The 22559-nt window shown below is 40.8% G+C and overlaps 1 protein-coding gene across 5 annotated transcripts in view; it reads left to right on the forward strand.

The window, feature by feature from the left end:
- Nucleotides 1-22559, forward strand: part of RNF180 (ring finger protein 180) — a 140631-nt gene that overhangs the window by 112332 nt on the left and 5740 nt on the right. For all 5 annotated transcript variants that reach the window (XM_073344047.2, XM_073344045.2, XM_073344048.2 and 2 more), the window contains one exon: nucleotides 5342-5467. In XM_073344047.2, the coding sequence (XP_073200148.1) occupies nucleotides 5342-5467 (126 nt within the window). The remainder of the gene's footprint in view (nucleotides 1-5341; nucleotides 5468-22559) is intronic.

Below are 22559 nucleotides of genomic sequence, written 5' to 3' on the forward strand. Positions count from 1 at the left end.
AGTATGAATAATTTTAATGGAGGAATTTTGTAGTCAGTGTAATTCATATACTGTTACAGTGTAATATCACTAACCTGCTTACTTGAAAACAGAAAATCTAGTTTGCCTTGTTAGTATAAAAGTACTAAGGAAAATGTTGCCAGTTCATTATATGTTGAGCAAGCATTAAATCAACAAAGAAATATTGATACAATATTCGTAGGGGAATTAATAAATCAATACATATGGGGAAATGAGTGGTGCCGTACTAATCTGAAGGTTACTTATAGGCTTTCTCATGGGAAATTCCGTAAGACTTTTAAAAGCTATGTTAAAAAGTGATTGCTATAAATCTATGCAGGCTACTGAAGAATTTGCCCTTTTTTATATATATATTTTACACTAATACTAAGGACTGGAAACCTGATTTCCCCTACTAGGGTATTATGTATGCTGAATAATACTTTCTGCAAGTGTCTTTTAGTATCTCCTTTTTGTTTTAAAAAGCCCTCTTCAGAAACAGTTAGCGAGGTGCTCAGAATTTCACCTTTTTTTTTCCTGTGCAGTTTTGAATACTAACCACAACCATAACTGAAAGTTGCATGTCACAAGGCAAGAGAGGTGTAGGTAAATGTTCAAATCCACCTTGCTGCATCACTTAGTGTTCCATATCGAGGCACCTAAATAAGTGATTTTTTCAGAGGTGCAGTGCTCCTGTAGCTGGAGCCAATGGGAGTTGTTTGAGCTAATCTCCTCTGAAAATCAGGCAACTTTTAAAGATACCTAAATATGGATTTAGATGCCTAATTTTGATCAATGAGGTTGAAATGTTTTGGCTAATGTTACTCCTGGGGGAATTCTGCATCACTGTGCATATGCAGAATTCATGGCCCCTGCAGATTTCTTTGCTTACCTGCAGAAAAATGACTTCTAATGGGGAAGCAGCAAGAGTGATCATGCATCCACTCCCTGGCAGTGCAGACAGGTCAGTTTGGGCACCCAGAGTAGTCAGTAGAGATGTAAATCACTGCGTTGGGGGTGGGGACCTGGATAGTCATGTGTGTGAGAGACACTGTCCCTCTCTCTCGCTATTGCCGCACACACGGCATGGAAGAGCAGGGCTTTGGGGTATTTTTCAAGAGGTAGGCATGGGGCAGGCTCTGTCCTCTGCCTGAGGGAACAATGTAGCAGCCTGCCTGCTTAGTGAATTGTTTTTAGTGAATTCCCCCAGGAGCATAAAACAGGTATAAAAATTGTAAGACTCCTTTACATTGCCAGAATGGTGTAAAGGACAGGTATGGCCTTATAAATGCTTATGGTGCTTTAGTGATTAGAGCTGGTCTAAACTTTTGGACTGAAAAAATTTCCGATCAAAACGTGCTCCGTGAACTGTTTGCTGCTGACCTTTTTGGAGATGGTCAGCCATTATAAACTGTGAGTTTGAATCCCCAGCCCTCACTTGCTCTTCAGTTGCCTATGATGTAACACTAAGCATATGGCTACATATATTTGTTGACTAATAATTAGAAGTAAAGGGTCAATACTAGCTACATTACTGTTAGATGGAGTGGGTTTGGGGATTTCCCCCAAAGCTCCCCACACACATTCTCCATCCACTGTATTGTAGTTTAAATAAATTACCAAAATAATTTAAACTAGCTGGATTACATCACTTTTTTTTGTCATCAAAAAAACGCAGAATTTATTTTTTTGGTGCAGAATTCCCCCAGGAGTATAATATGTATTGTCTAGTAGGAGGAAACTAGAACATACTGTGTGGATCCAGTTAGAGTCCAGTAGAATCTCATCTGAGGCTATTTCCTCTTGATCCCAATAGTATTTTAATCAAAATGTATTCAGTTAGTATGTAAAGCTTTTGCATACATTGAAAATCACCAGTGAAGAAGTACGCAAGTTGTTCATATTATAAATTGTCAATTTATTTAGGGTCAAATCTGGTCCCTTCCTCCTCATTAGTGGCAGTTTCTAGGGATGGTGAAAGGATTTGGGGATTTCGGTACTCTCTGGGTGCCATGAAGATTAGCTCTAGGGGACACTGCATCCTTGCTCACTAGAATTTCAAGGGGCAAGCTTGGGAATGACTGGGAACAAGGCCAGTGGATCTTCTAATTATGCAAATCTGCTGACCTTTACCTCCAATAGCAAGGGTTACTGCAGCCCTAGTCTTCCTCCCTAGTCTTTTTGGAACCTGCCTACACCAAGCTTGGCTTTCTCTGCTTCAGTACAGAGGAAAAGATTTGGCCTTTAAAAAGTTCATAAAGCATCCATCACTGACAGGGCATCTAGGGCTGTACATAAAACTATATCAGTTTTTAAAGTGATAAACTGAGCCCAATGACTCAGGTACATAACTCTGTGTGCATCTGGGGCTTGATTTTTCATCTGAGCCTTATGTGGCCTCTGTCTTTTAAAGGCACAATTTTAAATTGTGGACACAACTGTTAGTAGTCAATGGGAGCCACATTGACTTGGCCCTGGAAAGGAGTCCCATAGTTCTGATAGCCAGTGTTTGGATTTTAAAAGCCTTTCCTCTTATCTACTGATTCTGCAAACCTGTCTCTTGAATCTGCAATCCTGTTCCTTGCTATGCTAGGGAAAACATTTTAAAGATTTTTTTTCTCATTGTTGGTTTCTTTGGGTGTATTAGAATCATAGAATATCAGGGTTGAAAGGGACCTCAGGAGGTCATCTAGTCCAACCCCCTGCTCAAAGCAGGACCAATCCCCAACTAAATCATCCCAGCCAGGGCTTTGTCAAGCCTGACCTTGAAAACTTCTAAGGAAGGAGATTCCACCACCTCCCTAGGTAACCCATTCCAGTGCTTCACCACCCTCCTAGTGAAAGTTTTTCCTAATATCCAACCTAAACCTCCCCCACTGCAACTTAAACCATTACTCCGTTTTCCGTCATTTGATATCACTGAGAACAGTCTAGATCCATCCTCTTTGGAACGCCCTTTCAGGTAGTTGAAAGCAGCTATCAAATCCCCCCTCGTTCTTCTCTTCCGCAGACTAAACAATCCCAGTTCCCTCAGCCTCTCCTCATAAGTCATGTGTTCCAGTCCCCTAATCATTTTTGTTGCCCTCCGCTGGACACTCTCCAATTTTTCTACGTCCTTCTTGTAGTGTGGGGCCCAAAAGTGGACACAGTACTCCAGGTGAGGCCTCCTCTATGTCGAATAGAGGGGAACGTGTCTAGGTCCCTCTGTATCCTATCCCTACCCTCCAGTGTATCTACCTCTCCTCCCAGTTTAGTGTCATCTGCAAACTTGCTGAGGGTGCAGTCCACACCGTCGTCCAGATCATTAATGAAGATATTGAACAAAACCAGCCCTAGGACTGACCCTTGGGGCACTCGCTTGATACCGGCTGCCAACTAGACATGGAGCCGTTAATCACTACCTGTTGAGCCCAACAATCTATCTAGCTTTCTATCCACCTTATAGTCCATTCATCCAGCCCATACTACTTTAACTTGTTGGCAAGAATACTGTGGGAGACTGTCAAAAGCTTTGCTAAAGAACATGCAGGGAACAACATGTCCACTGCTTTCCCCTCATCCACAGAGCCAGTAATCTTGTCATAGAAGGCAATTAGATTAGGCAGGCATGACTTGCCCTTGGTGAATCCATTCTGACTGTTCCTGATCACTTTCCTCTCCTCTAAGTACTTCAAAATTGATTCCTTGAGGAGCTGCTCCATGATTTTTCCAGGGACTGAGGTGAGGCTGACTGGTGTGTAGTTCCCCGGATCCTCCTTCTTCCCTTTTTTAAAGATGGGCACTACATTAGCCTTTTTCCAGTTGCTATGGGCAGGTTAATGTGGTCAGCAAGATCCTGCCCATGCTGGGCTGGGTTCCTATTTTCAAAACACTTTAGAAGATTTAGGACAAAAGAAATATTTTGGGCGCAAATTTATTAAAGTAAGTAATAGCTGCTTGGGATTAATAACTCTTCATCCCAGAGGGTTATTAATCCCATCCCCCAAGAAAATGTCTTTGGTTCCAAACAGCATTGGTTAAATAATAATTCCTGTTACCCACAATATGGGTGACTGTAAATCAGGGGTGGGCAAACTACAGCCTGTGGGCTGAATTCAGCCCGCCAGCCGTTTTAATCCGGCCCTTGAGCTCCTGCTGGGGAGCGGGGTCTGAGGCTTGTCATGCTCCAGCCGGGGAGCAGGGTCGGGGGCTGCTCCATGCAGCTCCTGGAAGCAGCAGCATGGCCCACCTCTGGCTCCTATGGATAGGGGCAGCCAGGGGGCTCTGTTCTGCATGGTGTCCACGCCCCAAGTGCCGCCCCTACAGCTCCCATTGGTTGGGAACCGCAGCCAATGGGAACTGCAGGGGCAATGCCTGTGGACGTGACTGTGCAGAGCCTCCTGGTCACACCTCCACATAGGAGCCAGAGGAGGGACATGCCACTGCTTCCAGGAGCCACTTGCGGTAAGCACCGTCTGGAGCCTGCACCCCTGAGCCTGCCCCAGCTCTGATCCCCTTCCTGCCCTCCAAACCCTCGATCCCAGCCTGGAGCACCCTCCTGCACCCCAAACTTCTCATCTCCAGTCCCACCCCAGAACCTACACCCCAGCTGGAGCCCTCACCCCCCACTGTACCCGAACCCCAATTTTGCGAGCATTCATGGCCTGCCATACAATTCTATTCCCAGATGTGGCCCTTGGGCCAAAAAGTTTGCCCTCCCCTGCTGTAAATAAATGTTCTAGACAATTTTTCAATCCCCAGTCCTGTCTACTAGTCTTGATAACTGATATGGTCTCACTGCGTTTAAAGGAAATACCAGAATGTAACGTGAGTAATGGAATCACAATCAGATGTATAGACTCTGTTTAATAAATATAAAAGCACTTTCTTGATGTTTACCAAGATTACCTAATTGTACATGCTGTACATTGGCTCTAATGGTGTATGTCTGTATATTGGATCTACTTTGTAATAGGGATTGTTCAAGTAAGTATGTGGTGGACGCTGCCTGTGGTCACTTACAGCTTGTGTGCATCTATTTTTAATATGTGTTCCTGCTTAATTTTAAAAGTGGAATATTTGTAATTCCAAAGAATTTTTCCTTGGTCTTAATTTCATTTGTCAGTAGGAAGCTTGGAGATAAGGAGGTTGAAGAATAAATTTAAGAATTATGCTTTCTATATCTGCAAAATCTCATTCTCTTGTGATCTTCATAACTTGAAAAGATCTAAAGACATGTAGTAATTACAGATATGCTATACAATAGATAAGGCATTTTTATTTTTTGTACGATGCATTTGTCCAAATACATTTTCTCAATGTATTCATTTTATAATTATATCTTCTTTTCCATTAATTACAGAACTGAACAACTCCACAAAATCTTTCTTCCCAACAGAATATTTAAAATTAAAAGAGAGCTTTCAAAAATCAAGTTCTGCAAAATGGCCCCTGCCCAGCTGCAGGAAACCATTCAGAGTTTGTGACGGTAAGAAAATCATTGCAAAAAACATTACTGTTTCTACAGTATAACAGTGCAGACATGCAGAGCCTAGTTTTCAAGCATGTTCATGTGCAGTTGCGTCTTAATTTTCATGTGCAAATGTTTAGTTATAAATCTAAACGTCCAGTGTGCATGCAGTTACAGCAATTGTATATACAATTGTACACACTTTGGAAAATCTTTTGTAAACAGAGAGGTATTTGTTTTTTTCTTTGTGAAAGTTTTCTATTCCAAACCAAAGAATCACTCTCTTGTAAAGGGTAAAAGGCCAGTTTAGAAATCTATTAAATAGGGCCCAATACTGCTGGTTTTCTGCACATGAATAAGAATTGTTTAACCGTTACTTTATGGCCCTTGTTGTTTTTTTCACTTGTATGCAGGAAACAATAGTCCTCTTGTAACTAATTTTAACACCAAAATATTGTGTGTTAACTAAAAATTTAGTGTAGACTAGAGGATTAAAATGTCTGATTCTCCCTCTTTCCCAGTATATCCCTTTATTTCAGTCCAAGGTCTCTTCTTTCCTTGGGCTCCATCTATATTTGCTGTTATAGCTGGTGGTGTGATAATGCACAGGTGATCAGAATATTCTAGTTGTGAGAATACTTCTCCAGAATACTGTCTTACCAACAATATTCCAATAATTTTTCCTGTTTTTAAAACCAAGGCTCTTTGATTCTAAAAACATGTCCAAAATGTCACCTATTTCTAACTTTCTTGGTGACTTTATTTGACCTGCGAAAAGGACTGGATAAGGTGCATTTTAGGTTACTACTTATAAAACTGGGTCATCCAAGGTCATCATTTTGACACTGAAAACAACAAGAAATGCTCCAGGGCATTGATATTGTGCACACAGACTTGTGAAGTTTAATGGTTTGGCAGGACGACTTTGGTATTGCTCACGGGCAAAAGCTCTTGACAGCAACCAAGAAATAGCAAGCACATGACTGACTTTCCTTTTTCTCTCAGCCATTTATATTTTTGTATTATGTTTATGCTGAGCTTATCGTATTATTGTTGTAACACAGTAAAGAACAAACATGGGCATATAGTTGGTAATTATTATTTCACTCATTTATTAAGTACCAATTGCATGCTCAGCTCAGACAGAACATAAATAAATAAGGACAAGGTCACTGCCCTTAGGGGACTACAGTCTAAGATGCCTAAGATACTGGGCAAGATGCTGAGCATAGAGGGAGTTGGGCACTCTTGGCACCTATCAGAATTGCTGTTTGCAAGATCAAGCTGTAAAAGACAATGATCAAACAAGCGTACCATAAGCTCTGGAAAATGGTGATTACTTAGATTATATCTTTTTGTTAATTGGGGCAGTAACAGTGTAATACTGAAATAGGTCTGTGTTTGTCAGCTTTGTGGAAGAAATGGATTTTAAGGAAGGATTTGAATGAAGAGTCTGAGTTTCTGGGATAAGGATTTCAGGCAGGAGGTGAAATTAGAGGAAGAGAGAAGGAAACAAAAGACATGGTGAGGTTGGTAGTACTGGTGGACGTAATGAGAAAATAGCAGTGATGTAGGCAGGGACTGGAATGTCCAGACCTTTGAAGGTGAGGGTGCCTTTCTTTTTACAGTACGGTACTTTACTGCATTGCGTAAGTATAAGAACACATTCTGTGGCTATGGAGGAAGTGTACAGAGAACAACGGTATTACATACTAGCAGCTGTAGTAGTTACTGTAGAGCTGGTGGTTGTCTTCTAATTTAATGCAAGATAGGCTTCCCACAGGACAGCAGCACCCCAAAATAACATGTTCAGCTTTAACAGTGTGGAAGTCAGAATAAATGAACCTCAAAGATAATTCTCCCATCAGAGAATATCAGATCTGATGAGTGTGTGAGTCCACAATGGATTTGGCTAGATATCAGCAGAAGGAGGCTTTTGACAGCTGAACAGACTTTAGATTATGTAGGAAGATTTATTTTATCTAAACTGATCCAAACTTTGTATAAAGTGCAGGATTATTATAGGCTTGAGGTCTGGACCAACAGTTTTTTATTTTGTGAATTTATTCACTGATCTAAAATGATCCTTAGGCAGCATACAAATCATAATTGCTGTGAGAATTGTCCTGAAAAATGTAAAATTGTTGTCTTTAGAATCTAAATAGCAAAGAAGAACATGTTCACAGGTTCCTATTTTCCTTATACAGAAATACTCAGTATTGTAGCTCTTCTATTTCTAGTCCAGTGAACTCCTTGCTAGCTTTTCTTTTCCAAGCATCAGTATAGCACATCTCCGCTGTGATTGTTTCTCTTAGAACAGATAAAATATTTATTATACTCTTTATTTTGGAAACCTTTTTGTCAAATGCAACCAATTGCTGCATGAACCATATTTTAAATGGAGTGCATTGTATGTATGGGTGCCCAGATGTCTGGTCTTTCAAAACATTCAGTGTTCAAGAAATGATATATTGTTCTAGATGGAGTGTAAATTTTCATAATAAAACACCCAATCTGTATGAAAGAACATATTTTATTTAAGTCTAATCTTTTTGAAGGTTATATTAAGTACATAGAACATTAAAATCTATAGGGTCATGGAAATAGTAAGAAGGGTTCAAGCAAAGGGAGTTATTCATACAAAGTCCACTCTACCAAACGTGCTTGCATTTGCTTAACCCGTCTTGTTTAGAGAGCTCATTCTCCTGGGAGAAAACAGGAAGGGAAACAATGAGTATATGCCACAATTTTGGCAGATGCTTTGATTTTGCTATTATACTCATCTTCCAATTTGTCATGCTGTGTGATATAAATTTTAACTGGTAGGAGCCAAGTTAGAGCTTAGAGACATTTTTGAGGGCCTCCCTTTTATACATAATTCTTTTGAATGTATAACTCATTTGCATGTGTTAATCAGTAATTAGATGCCCTGATATTCAGTTTGCTTATGCAAATGCCCATTTGTATTTGCAGATGTGCTAACTGCTCATACAAAAGAGGGACTTCAAAATGTGCTGAAATATTTCACAAGAGTGCATAAAACCTGTACTATAAGTATACAATTACCAAAAAATAAACTCATCAGAAATCTTTTGATGAAAGATCACTTTTGTGTTATGTAAGAGCTAAACCAGAAGATTATATTCTATTCTAGCATTCATTTTTGCTTTATTTTTGAAGATGAAATTGTAAAGTAACTCTTTCTGGAATTGAGGAGCCTCTGCAAAACCAGAGTTTTTAAAAAGATTTAAAGAAGGGACCAGATTTTTTTTTTTTTTAAATTGTGGTAAGTGGAAGTAACTACATGCCTGTATAGACTTTTTTTTTATACATTGGACATCATAAGCCAATTTCTGCATTCATTTATATTTATGTAAGCCCCTTAAATTAAATGAGACTATGCAGATGTAGTCAAGAAGACAACTGAACATACACTATATAAAACACTCATCAAAGCCAGATTTGCTTATATACTATATTAACTGGTATTCTAATATTCAATTAAAGCAAACTTCATTGTAACATAACCCCCTTCTGGCAACAAAAATTACAACATGACCCCAGGAGTGGGGACTGAAGTCTGATTTTATGGTATCTCAGTCTACCTGACTGATAAACCAAATGGGTATTCGATCCAGTCGTTACTGACAATGTTGGCAAGAGGTAGCTCCTAATGAGTTAAACATCATTATTTCATGCAGTACAGAAAACACTTGCAATAACAAATACCTCTTATCAGTCACAGAACATAACTGGATCATAAGTACCCCTTATAAATTACCCAGTCGTCTTTATTATAACATACTTCTAGAGCGGGGCAGGCAACTTTTTGACCTGAGGGCCGCATCGGGTTTCTGAAATTGTATGGAGGGCCAGTTAGGGGAGGCTGTGCCTTCCCAAACAGCCAGGCATGGCCCAGCCCCCGCCCCCTATCTGACCCCCCCCCCTTTCTGAGTGGCCCCCCCAGGACCCCTGCCCCATCCAACCACACCCCCGGTCCCTGACCACCCCCTGAACTCCCCTGACCTCTAGCCAACCGACCCTGCTCTGTGCCTCCTTACCGCTGTGCCTGGAGCACTAGTGGCGGGCGGTGCGGCCAGGCCGCACCAGGACAGGACAGGGCAGGCGGTGCAGCCGGGCCGCACCAGGACAGGACAGGGTGGGCGGTAGTTTCCCCACCTCTGTTCCAGAGGGATCTTAGCTGTGCAGGAGATAAGTATAGTATAATGCTTAACACGCATTCCTGAGCATTGCAGACACCTCCAGTTCAGTTTAAGTACAGAACCCTTCAACTTCATAGGTATAGGGGACATAACATAAAAGCTAATGTGTCAATTTTTAGAAAGGCTCAATGGGATGACCCCCTGGCAGCCTGACATCAATCCCTGCCAAGATAATGGAGTAGCTAATACAGGACTCGATTAATAAAGAATTAAGAGGGTAATATAATTAATGCAAATAAACATGGATTTATAGAAAATAGGTCCTGTCAAACTAACTTGATCTTTGAGAAGATGACAGGTTTGGTTGATGAAAGTAGTGTTGATGTAATATACTTAGACCTCTCTAAGACTTTGGACAACATTTTGATTAAACTAGAATGATCTAAAATGAACATAGTGCATTTAAATGGATTAAAAACTGGCTACTTATAGGTCTCAATGTATTTTTAAATGTGGAATCATCATTTGTGGAATGATGTGGAATTTGTGGAATCATGGATGTGTTTCCAGTGGGGTCCCACGGGGATCAGTTCTTAGCCCTATTCTACTTAACATTTTTATCAATGACCGGGAAGAAAACAGAAAATTGTCATTAGTCTGCAGATAACACACAAATTGGGGCAGTGGTAAATAATGATGAGGACAGGTCACTGATTCAGAGTAATCTGGATTGCTTGGGTGCAAGCAAACAATATACATTTTAAGTGTACGCATTTAGAAACAAAGAATGTAGGCCTATACTTACAGGATGGGAAGCAGTGACTCCAAAAAAATATTTGGGAGTTGTGAAAAATAATCAGCTGAACATGAGCTCCCAGCACGATGCTGTGGCCAAAAGTGCTAATCCAGTTGTTGGGCGCATAAATAGAAGAACCTCTAGTAGGAGTAGGTAGATTATATTACTTCTATATTTGGCACTAGTGCGACTGCAATTGGAATACTAGGTCCAGTTCTGGTGTCCACAATTCAAGACGGATGTTGATAAATTGAAGAGGGTTCAGAGAAGAGCCATGAGAATGATTAAAGGATTTGAAAACATTACGGTGATAATTTCAAAGAGCTCAATCTATTCAGTTTAACAAAGAAAAGGTTAAGGAGTGACTTGATTATAAATATTAACATGGGGAAAGAAATAGTTAATAAAGGGCTGTTTGATCTAGCAGAGAAGGGTATAACCTGATCCCGTGGTTGAAAGATGAAACTTGACAAATTCAGACTGTAAATAAGGTGTGAATTTTTAACAGTAATTGTAATTGACTGGAGAAGAACTACATTGGAGAAAATGAGAACAAAAAGCTTGAATTTGATGCAGTAGGAAAGGAGAAACTGGTGGAGGCATTCGGAGAATGGGGTGACGTGATTACAATGATGAGCAAGGAAGCTGAATTTAACAATTCAGGAATTGTATGTCATTGTATGTAAGCAGGAATATGTATGTCATTCATGGAAGCCAGAAATGCTAAGACTACAAGTCAAGTCATTGTATGTAAGCAGGAATATGTATGTCATTCATGGAAGCCAGAAATGCTAAGACTACAAGTCAAGTCAGGACATAATGAGGATTTAGGTTAGCGTTTTAGCTGTGTGGATAGAGAGAAAAGTCTGAATCTTAGATATGTTTAGAGGAAAAAGTGACAACATTGGACATGATCTGGATTTGCAAAACAAATGTTGGGAGAGTCAAAGGTAACAGTCAGGTTACAGGTGGATAGGGATTAAGGCTTTGTCAACAATGTGAGAGGAAAATAGAGTATATGGTGATAGACATTTTAAAATTTTAATATTTGTTTTAAATGAGTTCTGTCTTGATAAGGTTTAAATTTTTTTTCTATCAAAATGAGTTTTGCAAGATGAGCTGTTTGATTTATGGCCTTGCTCCTAAATATATAAAGATTACTACATTGTCTTGTTTGCAAGAAGAATGGTGACATCTGGTCATAAAATGTTCAAATTTAATTTTAATTTTGCTGATGAAGGAATGCTGAGTGCCTGGCTGTTGCCAAATCGTTTCAATTTATATTTATAGCATTTTGGTCAAACTTTCCATAAACTGGTGATATGTCCTCTCAAGACCTTTTCACTCGGACAAGACCCTATCAGCTTATTCAAAAAGTGGCCTTACATTTTGTATTTTTGATATTTTGGGGGGATCCCATACTTACAATCTCTGGTATTTTAAACGACAAATATTTTTAAAGATACTGGCTTAAGCAGGACTTTTCTGGGTTGACATTGGGTAAGGATAACCTAATTCAAACATGTTTGGACCAAGTTACATGCCTCCAAGGTAGACTTTGCACCTCATTTCTCTACAGTCTTTAGAGGACAGCACTGCTAAATGGAGGGAACAAAGCTCACAAACCAGAAGAATCAAGGATCAGGCCAAGAAGCTTCACCTTTTGGGTCAGCAAGTCATCCAAGGGAAGACTGAAGTTCCAGAACCCCAAGACCACAGGTGCTGGAACTAACGGTGCTCGGGGTGCTGTGCTGTCGCACCCCCTATATTGAAGTGGCTTCCATCGTATACAGGGTTTATAGTTTGGTTCAATGGCTCTTAGCACCCCCACTATACAAATTGTTCTAGCATCCCTGACCAAGACTGATCACTTCAGGGAGAAGAAGTCATGACCTCAATGAATAGGCTTCTGCAGCCTTTCAACAGGCAAAGGAGGGTAGAGAAATAGTGTAGTTCGATCAGGAAGATGGCAAAACTGAAGAAGGGAATGACTCTGTAATGGAAGACGTCAGCATGATTGTGGGTCCTTTCAGAGAAAGTCACTGAGAAGTGAGCTGGAGCAGATGAAATATGTTAGGAGTAGTCTGTGTTTTGAGAAACTGACCTTGAGATAGGAGAGAGAGACAAAAGAATAGAGGGTAGAGGAAATCCAGAGAAGAAAGCCAGTGACTGAGTCAATGGAAGAGGAGGAGCAGTGTGTGAAGAAGGGATTGAGACTAGAGAAGTCATGGAAATCTGAATGTTAAATATTTTCCTAGCATTGCTTTCCTGTGGAAACGCATCAAGAATTTACAAGGTAAAATAAAGTGGTTGTGAGATATAAGAGAGGTGACCTGTGTGATTGTTAGTTATAGAGGAGATTATCTGTACAATCACAAATGGAGGGAGGGTTTCCACAAGAGCGTGTCATTATCAGGATGGGGTCCACTCCATAGAAATGTTTGAGAACCACCTCCTAGAATGAGACTATATTTATCTGGATTTTCATAGGTAAATAATCCATATTATACATCTAATAAAGTTGTGGTGAAACATGTTTCTTTAAAATGCAAAATGTTAATGTGTTTATCCTGGGTTAGATTGTGCCCCATCATATTAGACCTGTAACATGGTGCTACAGGGGGAGTAAGCAGCTTATCTCTGAGCCGCTTGGATTGTCTTAAGGTGCAGGAGCAACAGCAGGGGCTGCAGATGGGCAGGGAGTAAGAGGAACCAGGCCCTCATGATCGACTCCACGGGGGAATATAAGCTGCACCTTGAAAAGGGGTGAGGCAACTTATTTCCATCCCAGAGTGAGGGGAGCAGGGGAGGAATTGTAACTTTTGGTGCTGCTCCTGGTATGATGCAGCTCTATGCCCCTTAAACAGGGCTAAGACTAAAAGTTCTATCTAGCCCTATGTGGGCAGAGTGACCTATTGTATGACATACTTACCTGTTTATTTACTTGTTTTAAGTATTTGGATATTGTAAACTGTGATACATAATTTATATTATTGTTACTTAGCAACCTTAACTGGTAAAGTTTTGTGGTTTTAGAAGAGGAAAATAGGATTTGCCATGCAATTAACGTCTGGTATGCTGCCTTTAGGGCAGTCAATACCGTATGCTTCAGAAGAAGGGGGGGCGGGAACCAAACCCACCACACAATTCACCTATTGCTAGTTGGACAATCATGTGCCTGGCAAGTGGGTGTCAGAATTCCATCCTGACTCCTTCAATAACTGTTGCATCCTGAAGTGTGAAATTCAGTTACCCCTATTTTAGCGTGCATTCCAAGATGCAGAGAAGCCAATAAGGTCATATCTCTCAAAGTATTAATCACAGAATTAGCACAGATGTCTGGATGTACAAAGTATGGGTATTCCAGCAATTCTAGGCGCATCTCTTTCCCCCCACAACCCTCAGTTCTTCATTCATGAGCTTATGTCCAAGGGAAGAAAGTCTGAGACAGGAAAACAAATTGTTGCTAGCTTTACATTATGAATGTGGGGAGGGACTGTGCACAGCCACTTTCCAGTATGGGCTAAATATTTTTAATGAAATTGGTCAATGTGATGCACTGGAAAAATAGCAAACAACTTTTTATTGACATTAATAATGCTAGATTATGGAAGTAAGTGCCTGCATGGGGGAAGGTGAGGGAGTTGCACTGTATGTAAGAGAGCAGTATGACTGCTCAGAGCTCAAGTATGAAACTGCAGAAAAACCTGAGTCTCTAGATTAAGTTTAGAAGTGTGAGCAACAAGGGTGATGTCGTGGTGGGAGTCTACTATAGACCACCGGACCAGGGGGCTGAGGTGGACGAGGCTTTCTTCCGGCAACTCGCAAAAGTTACTAGATCACAGGCCCTGGTTCTCATGGGAGACTTCAATCACCCTGATATCTGCTGGGAGAGCAATACAGCAGTGCACAGACAATCCAGGAAGTTTTTGGAAAGTGTAGGGGACAATTTCCTGGTGCAAGTGCTGGAGGAACTAACTAGAGGCAGAACTGCTCTTGACCTGCTGCTCACAAACCGGGAAGAATTAGTAGGGGAAGCAAAAGTGGATGGGAACCTGGGAGGCAGTGACCATGAGATGGTCAAGTTCAGGATCCTGACACAAGGAAGAAAGGAAAGCAGCAGAATACGGACCCTGGACTTCAGAAAAGCAGACTTTGACTCCCTCAGGGAACTGATGGGCAAGGTCCCCTGGGAGAATAACATGAGGGGGAAAGGAGTCCAGGAGAGCTGGCTGTATTTTAAAGAATCCTTATTGAGGTTACAGGGACAAACCATCCTGATGTGTAGAAAGAATAGTAAATATGGCAGGCGACCAGCTTGGCTTAACAGTGAAATCCTTGTTGATCTTAAATACAAAAAAGAAGCTTTCAAGAAGTGGAAGATTGGACAAATGACCAGGGATGAGTATAAAAATATTGCTCGGGCATGCAGGAGTGAAATCAGGAAGGCCAAATCACACCTGGAGTTGCAGCTAGCAAGAGATGTCAAGAGTAACAAGAAGGGTTTCTTCAGGTATGTTAGCAACAAGAAGAAAGTCAAGGAAAGTGTGGGCCCCTTACTGAATGAGGGAGGCATCCTAGTGACAGAGGATGTGGAAAAAGCTAATGTACTCAATGCTTTTTTTGCCTCGGTCTTCATGAACAAGGTCAGCTCCCAGACTACTGCACTGGGCAGCACATGGGGAGAAGGTGACCAGTCCTCTGTGGAGAAAGAAGTGGTTCGGGACTATTAAGAAAAGCTGCACGTGCACAAGTCCATGGGGCTGGATGCGTTGCATCCAAGAGTGCTAAAGGAGTTGATGGATGTGATTGCAGAGCCATTGGCCATTATCTTTGAAAACTCATGGCTATTGGGGGAAGTCCCGGACGACTGGAAAAAAGCTAATGTAGTGCCCATCTTTTAAAAAGGGAAGAAGGAAGATCCTGGGAACTACAGGCCAGTCAGCCTCACCTCAGTCCATGGAGCAGGTACTCAAGGAATCAATTCTGAAGCACTTCGAGGAGAGGAAAGTGATCAGGAACAGTCAGCATGGATTCACCAAGGGCAAGTCATGCCTGACTAATCTAATTGCCTTCTATGACGAGATAACTGGTTCTGTGGATGAAGGGAAAGCAGTGAACGTGTTGTTCCTTGACTTTAACAAAGCTTTTGACAGTCTCCCACAGTATTCTTGCCAGCAAGTTAAAGAAGTATGGACTGGATGAATGGACTATAAGGTGGATAGAAAGCTGGCTAGATTGTAGGGCCCAACAGGTAGTGATCAATGGTCCATGTTTAGTTGGCAGCCGGTATCAACTGGAGTGCCCCAAGGGTCGGTCCTGGGGGCCGGTTTTCATAGAATCATAGAATATCAGGGTTGGAAGGGGGACCTCAGGAGGTCATCTAGTCCAACACCCTGCTCAAAAGCAGGACCAATCCCCAATTAAATCATCCCAGCCAGGGCTTTGTCAAGCCTGACCTTAAAAACGTCTAAGTTTTTGTTCAATATCTTCATCAATGATCTGGAGGATGGTGTGCATTGCACCCTCAGCAAGTTTGCAGATTACACTAAACTAGGAGGAGAGGTAGATACGCTGGAGGGTAGGGATAGGATACAGAGGGACCTAGACAAATTGGAGGATTGGGCCAAAAGAAATCTGATGAGGTTCAACAAGGACAAGTGCAGAGTTCTGCACTTAAGACGGAAGAATCCAATGCACCGCTACAGACTAGGGACCGAATGGCTCGGCAGCAGTTCTGCAGAAAAGGACCTAGGGGTTACAGTGGACGAGAAGCTGGATATGAGTCAACAGTGTGCCCTTGTTGCCAAGAAGGCCAATGGCATTTTGGGGTGTATAAGTAGGGTCATTGCTAGCAGATCGAGGGACGTGATCGTTCCCCTCTATTCAACACTGGTGAGGCCTCATCTGGAGTACTGTGTCCAGTTTTGGGTCTCACACTACAAGAAGGATGTGGAAAAATTGGAAAGAGTCCAGCGGAGGGCAACAAAAATCATTAGGGGACTGGAACACATGACTTATGAGGAGAGGCTTGAGGGAACTGGGATTGTTTAGTCTGCAGAAGAGAAGAATGAGGGGGGATTTGATAGCTGCTTTCAACTACCTGAGAGGTGGTTCCAGAGAGGATGGTTCTAGACTATTCTCAGTGGTAGAAGAGGACAGGACAAGGAGTAATGGTCTCAAGTTGCAGTGGGGGAGGTTTAGGTTGGATATTAGGAAAAACTTTTTCACTAGGAGGGTGGTGAAACACTGGAATGCGTTGCCTAGGGAGGTGGTGGAATCTCCTTCCTTAGAAGTTTTTAGGGTCAGGCTTGACAAAGCCCTGGCTGGGATGATTTAACTGGGGATCGGCCCTACTTTGAGCAGGGAGTTGGACTAGATGACCTTCTGAGGTCCCTTCCAAAACCCTGATATTCTATTCTATGATTCATGAGTTTTTTACATGGTTTTGTAAATTCATGCACTACAGAAGGTTCTGTAAGGGCATGCACTACAGAATCTCGGTCTTTCACTATATTCTTTATCAATCTGATCCATCATTAAGATATACTATTCAGCCTTCTGGCTTGTATTTTAATCCATGAGAACCAAATTATTACTCCATAAAACAGCATGTGGTTATTGCTGTCACTTATTTGTATTTGGTTATCTATTTAATGTTCAGAATATTGCTGCTTTGTGTGGAATACAACAAAACAGACAAAAGCATTCCATTGAGGTCCATGGAATTTAAGTCTATAAACTCAAATTAATGATCGCAAGAGTTAGTGTGCAAATATCTAACTTATAAATAGGAGAATAAACCTCACTGAATGGCAGTTCATCTTATTTACACAGAAAATCTCACTTTCATTTCTGTCCAAACTAAGGCTGCCAGTTTTCTGTGGCAGCTGTAAAAGTTTGTAATTTTGAATTAAATTAAATTAATCTTGCAATATTTCAAAGAGCAACAGACTTCAAATGAACAATGGTGCAAAGCTATTTTGAAGGCCTATATATTACTTATGAGAGGCATAAATTGCATAAGAGTTTGGCTGTGCACTTAACAGTGAAAAGCCAAAAAGGATGCTGAACTCAAAGTGAGTTTTTTAATGTTTTGGCTTTTAGGGTTTAAAACTTGGAAACCTATGCTGGAACTCATTGTAATTTTATACATGTTAAGTACTGTAGGAACACTACAAAAGAAATATTGTTGATCCTTTGTAAAACCTCAAGTACAAGTCTTGGAAGTTACAGCAATGTGAAATAACTGTGTATGGGAAATTACATACAAATCTTATAATTAAAGTTAACAATGCATAAGGCCCTCAGGGTCCAGAGCCCAGGACTGCAGCACTACCAGGCAACTTGTATCACCAGGCTGCCACCCAACAGTAACTGTAACCAGCTCCATTCCCATGACCTGCTGTGGACACAGACCCTGGGAAGTTCTACCTCAAGGGTTTGACAGTTCTACCTCATGGCTCCTGATTGGCTCCCTGCCCTATGTAAACCCAAAGAGCACCGAGGAAGTGTTCAGGCAACAGTGTGGATCTCTTGTAGTTACCATGACCCTTCCTGCTCCTCAGTTCCTGGCTTTGACCTCAGCTTGATTTGGACTTTGCTTCCAGACTTGGACTATGACCCTGAGTATTGACGCAGGCCTTGAACCTGACCATGAACTCCTCTGCTAGTCTCAGGTTTGCCCCTGCTCTGACCCTTGCTGCTGACTGCCTTGTTGGGATCCTGCCACAATAATTCGATACTTTACTTTTTTTATTTTTTTATTTTTAAACATTGAGCATTTTCCAGTATAATTATGTAGATTCTAATCTCTCAGTTCTGTGGGCTGTATAAAACAGCAAGAGAATACAAGATTGCTTATGGAGGTACCAATAGTTATGAGGTTACTCAATAAGAATCAATGTTTTTCCTATCAATTGATATCTGGGGACTAAATTTCTCTAAATTGCCTAATTACTGCTTTTCTTGTAATGTCCAAAGAATCAAATCTATGTCAATCATTTTAGCAATAGCTTTGATAAATTTAAGGGTTACCACCATTTTTACTCTAATTTGATTTTCTTTCCATTATGTTAGTTGCCTTATGACAGGGTCTCAATGAATGAGCTATAACTGTCGAACATAGTGGATATTTGGCACTCCTACAGAATCAGAATGATTGATTGGGAAAGCAGGTATAAATGATATAAGCCTAACAGAATGTCCATCATTTGGTATCGCTACTGCTCAAATCCTGATGAAACACATGACTATCAGAAGTCAATTTGGAGGTTATTTAAGGATGTCTGGCAATCTACAGGTTAACAGAGCTCAACTGAATTTGCAAATGAGTAATAGTAATATATATAAGCAAAGATAATAACTTTTTCTGCCCCTAATCAAAGTTAATCAAATAATGATAGATGGACATCCAGCATATTCTCTGTGACTATGCCAGACTCCTTGTGGCTGAACTGGTGTAATGCTGCTATTGAAGGGGGTGGGTGACCAAGCAGGAACTGGGCATGGGCAGATTGTAGGAGGGGCAGTGAATCTATCACTGCACAGATCCACCCATCCTCCCATTCCTCTGGGGACTACATAAATCCCCAAGAAGGCTGTTTTACCCATTTGCTTTGAGTAGCTTCCATGAAGTGGCTCTTCAGCTGAGCTCTAGCCTGCCAGACTGGGAGGAGGATTCCAGATCTTCATGGCCCCAGGCATCTGTCCAGGTAGTAGGGCCAGGTATTGGGCTCTGGACTGAGACAGATCAACTCTGGACAGGACTTGATACTGCTGTCAATGTAAACAATGTCAAAACACTCATCAGTTTCAAAGGGGTATGGTTGGGCCAATAGTGTTAATATTGACTTTATGATACAATAATTAACTGATGTGCAAAAGAATTGTCAAAATTTTATTTGACTGATTTTGATTTATAGAAATGCTAAAAGGGGTACACATCCATATGGTGTAGGTGCCTTTGTCATAACTTAAAAATATATATAAGATAACCTGCCAGAGGCAATTCACTGCCCTGACAATTACAATTCTCTTCTCCGCCCCCGCTCCCGCCACACACACCCCCACGATCCATTTTTAGATGCCTGGAAAGGAGATCAGTCTTGCAATGATCCCTGATGGTTTTCTGATTCAGGCCTTTTCAGATTCAAGGGGGAATTGAATTTCAAAATCTTGGATCCTTCAGAACATGCCCTGCCAGCAGCCCCTCTCAATTTCTGTATATCAAAGCATATTCCTGATACTCTGTATTTCAATAAATACATTAATTAAAATAAATTATTCATTTTTTAAACTATGGTTTTAGCTTACAAATTCTCCATTGTTAAGAGTGAATGTGTGTTTTCGTTCATACAAGTCACAAAATTGTAATGTAACAAAACAATAAAATGGGTGATATTTTACTGCCAGAAAAACATCAAGTGATATAAAAAGTACATGCTTTTACAATCATTCTGTAATTCTGTTAATGATATTTGTTATAAATGTAATTTCATAGTGAAACCAACAGACTATTCTGAGGGATTTCTCACCTTAAATTATTTTAAAGGGCAATTATAAAATAGCAATAAATCAGAGTGGTGGTATTACCTATATCACCACATCAGTGCCTTGCATTTCACACTACTGGTAGGTGTAGTTTTAATTGGGAGAATCACCACCTGCTTCCATGTTAACTTCATTACTCCAATGTTGCACAAGCATGTCCAATATAAGTATTCTTTTTCAATTGCATATTATTCTGTCAAACTACTTTTTTTAACTGAAATTTTCCTCAGCTCAGAGTGACTTATTTCTTTTAAGCTGGAGCAAAATGGGTTCAGACAAATTAAAAAATGAAGAGTAAAATTTATTATTTGCAACTTTATTTTGAATACCACTAGCTCTTCAAAATGAGGATGTAGAAACTTGAAATTTGGCAAGGATATATGTAACAGATGTGCCTTTTTTTGTGGTGTGTGAAAATCCTTTTTGATTTGTGTGACTTATAAGGGCTAAAAAGCCTACTTTGCACATGGACTTGTTTCTGTTACCCAGGAACAGGTTTTTACTGAATCTGCCAATGTTCCAGTGGCACTGTGCATGCTTGTGGTTTGAGTGGAAATTCTCATTCCATGTCTGATTGTGCTGGCATATTTATGAAAGTTGAGTAAAATTTGTTTTAATGTACAGGTGCCTGGAGATCATGATTTGTGAGGATGTTTATGGAATGAGACAAGGTTCCTTTTGGAGTCCTCCAACTTTCTGCTGCACTCCAAAGAAACCCTGCCTCGTTCCATACAACATGGAAAAGTGACGGAGCAAAATCAGGATCACAAATCTGCTTCACTTAATTCATAAAATTGGGCACTCAATGAAGCATGTCTCCACACAGAGGCTCTTCTTGCAACGTCTCCTCAGAATATTCAGGACAAAGTTCTACTGCTGTCTAACAAATAACAGCTGCTGTGGTATGCTACTAAGAACACGATAGAAATATTTTTAATTGTTTTAAATATCAGTACTTGAAAGTCAGTCCACCTATTTAGGCATCTAAATATGGACATCACCTTGATTTTAAGACTCTTACCTAAATATTGAATAGCAGCATCATTCACTAAAGACTGTTCAGCCTTCACATGAATGAGGCAGGGGTTCTGTGGATAAAGTATTATATCCCCTTGTTAAAGACTGTATCAAAATGTGTACATACAAGGGAGCAGAGTTAAGATTTCACAGACAGCCTTACTTTTGATATTTTCTAATTTAGAGTGATCTACTTTGTATTCTTCAAATGTGTATATTTAAATTAGGAAGGTCACTGATGTCCCACAGTGCACCTTCATGAGCTTTAAGAGGAGTTAGATGGGGTGGGATGGGGAACAGGTCTCAGCCGTAGTATGGTTCTTTGGACTCCCACATGAAAACATACATCACAGTCCCTTTTGCCCCAAATGAACAGACGTGGTTTCAGTGGAGACTTGCGATCCTACAAAGGCCAGTAGGGTTGAAGGTGGCTCCAATAGCCCTCTTACAGCTTATGGGCATTAGGAGTGGCCCCAAATGAGCTTCCGAAAGATAACTGAAGATTCTTCTCTTTCACGCCTTGATAGGTCCACAGGAAGACGAAAGGGAAGGCCACCCTGATCACCATCTCCTAGGCTTTCTGCTCACTCCAGTCATCCCCTAAAGTTTGCAGGATCAGGGCACTAGTCCTACAGATCTCAGGTGACTTGTAGAAAGTGGGGTTGGATGAGAGCAGGAGGCTAGAGGAAGTGATCAGGGAGTTTTTCCTCCCTCCTTTGGAAATCTTGACGTCTGCAGGCGGAAAGAACCCCCCCCCCATGACCCTTTGGAAAGAGATTTTTTTTCTGTTTGACCAGCCTCCCTCGCAATCACTTATGCTTTGAGTTATATCTGTGCAAGGAAATAAGAGACTTCATTTGTATCTTTTCTTTCAGGTCTAGATCTCTAGCAGTAATCTGACATTTTACACTGAGCTTTTCAAGCTGAAATTGCTGAGCTATGTTCAAAAAATCCAAAGTTATGAACTTTTGAAATTAGATTTCAGTCCGCTAAATTTTGGACCTGGGCACCAAAAGAGAAATTTTCACAAGTACTTAGTGCTTCCGTCCCATTTTCAAAATGACACCGGCACCTGGGAGCCTAATTCTGATTTGAAGGTCAAAAGGATGTAGGCTCCTAAGTGCCTGAATCACTTCTGAATATTATACCCTAGATCTTAGCTGGATGAGTCTTGTAAACTAGACTTTATAGTCTTTTCACTTCTCTACTTTTCTCCTTGTTTTGGGAGGCTTTTTGAATAGGATGGTTTTGGGAGGGGTGGCTGGTCCAAAGCAGCAAAATCTGTTAGGTGTTTTCGAACACCAGTAAATTCCCCTATTTTTAGGGTGAAATAATTCAGGAACCCTTGTTCATGTCATGAAAATTTAGTAGAGCCTACAAGCTTTGAGACTAATTACTTTAGTAGGTATTTTAGAGGGATTGCCAGAATCAGAGACTTATACTCAAAACTTATTTGCAACCCTAATTATGCAGTGATTGTCAACATACTAATTTTTGTAAAATGGCCCAAATGACCGTCTCATCAGAAATTACTCACCTAGAATCACTCTTCTAAAGGAGACACCAAGCACAGTGTGGATTA

Source organism: Lepidochelys kempii, chromosome 5 (genome assembly GCF_965140285.1).
Source record: "Lepidochelys kempii isolate rLepKem1 chromosome 5, rLepKem1.hap1, whole genome shotgun sequence".
In the NCBI taxonomy this organism is placed as follows: Eukaryota; Metazoa; Chordata; order Testudines; family Cheloniidae; genus Lepidochelys; species Lepidochelys kempii.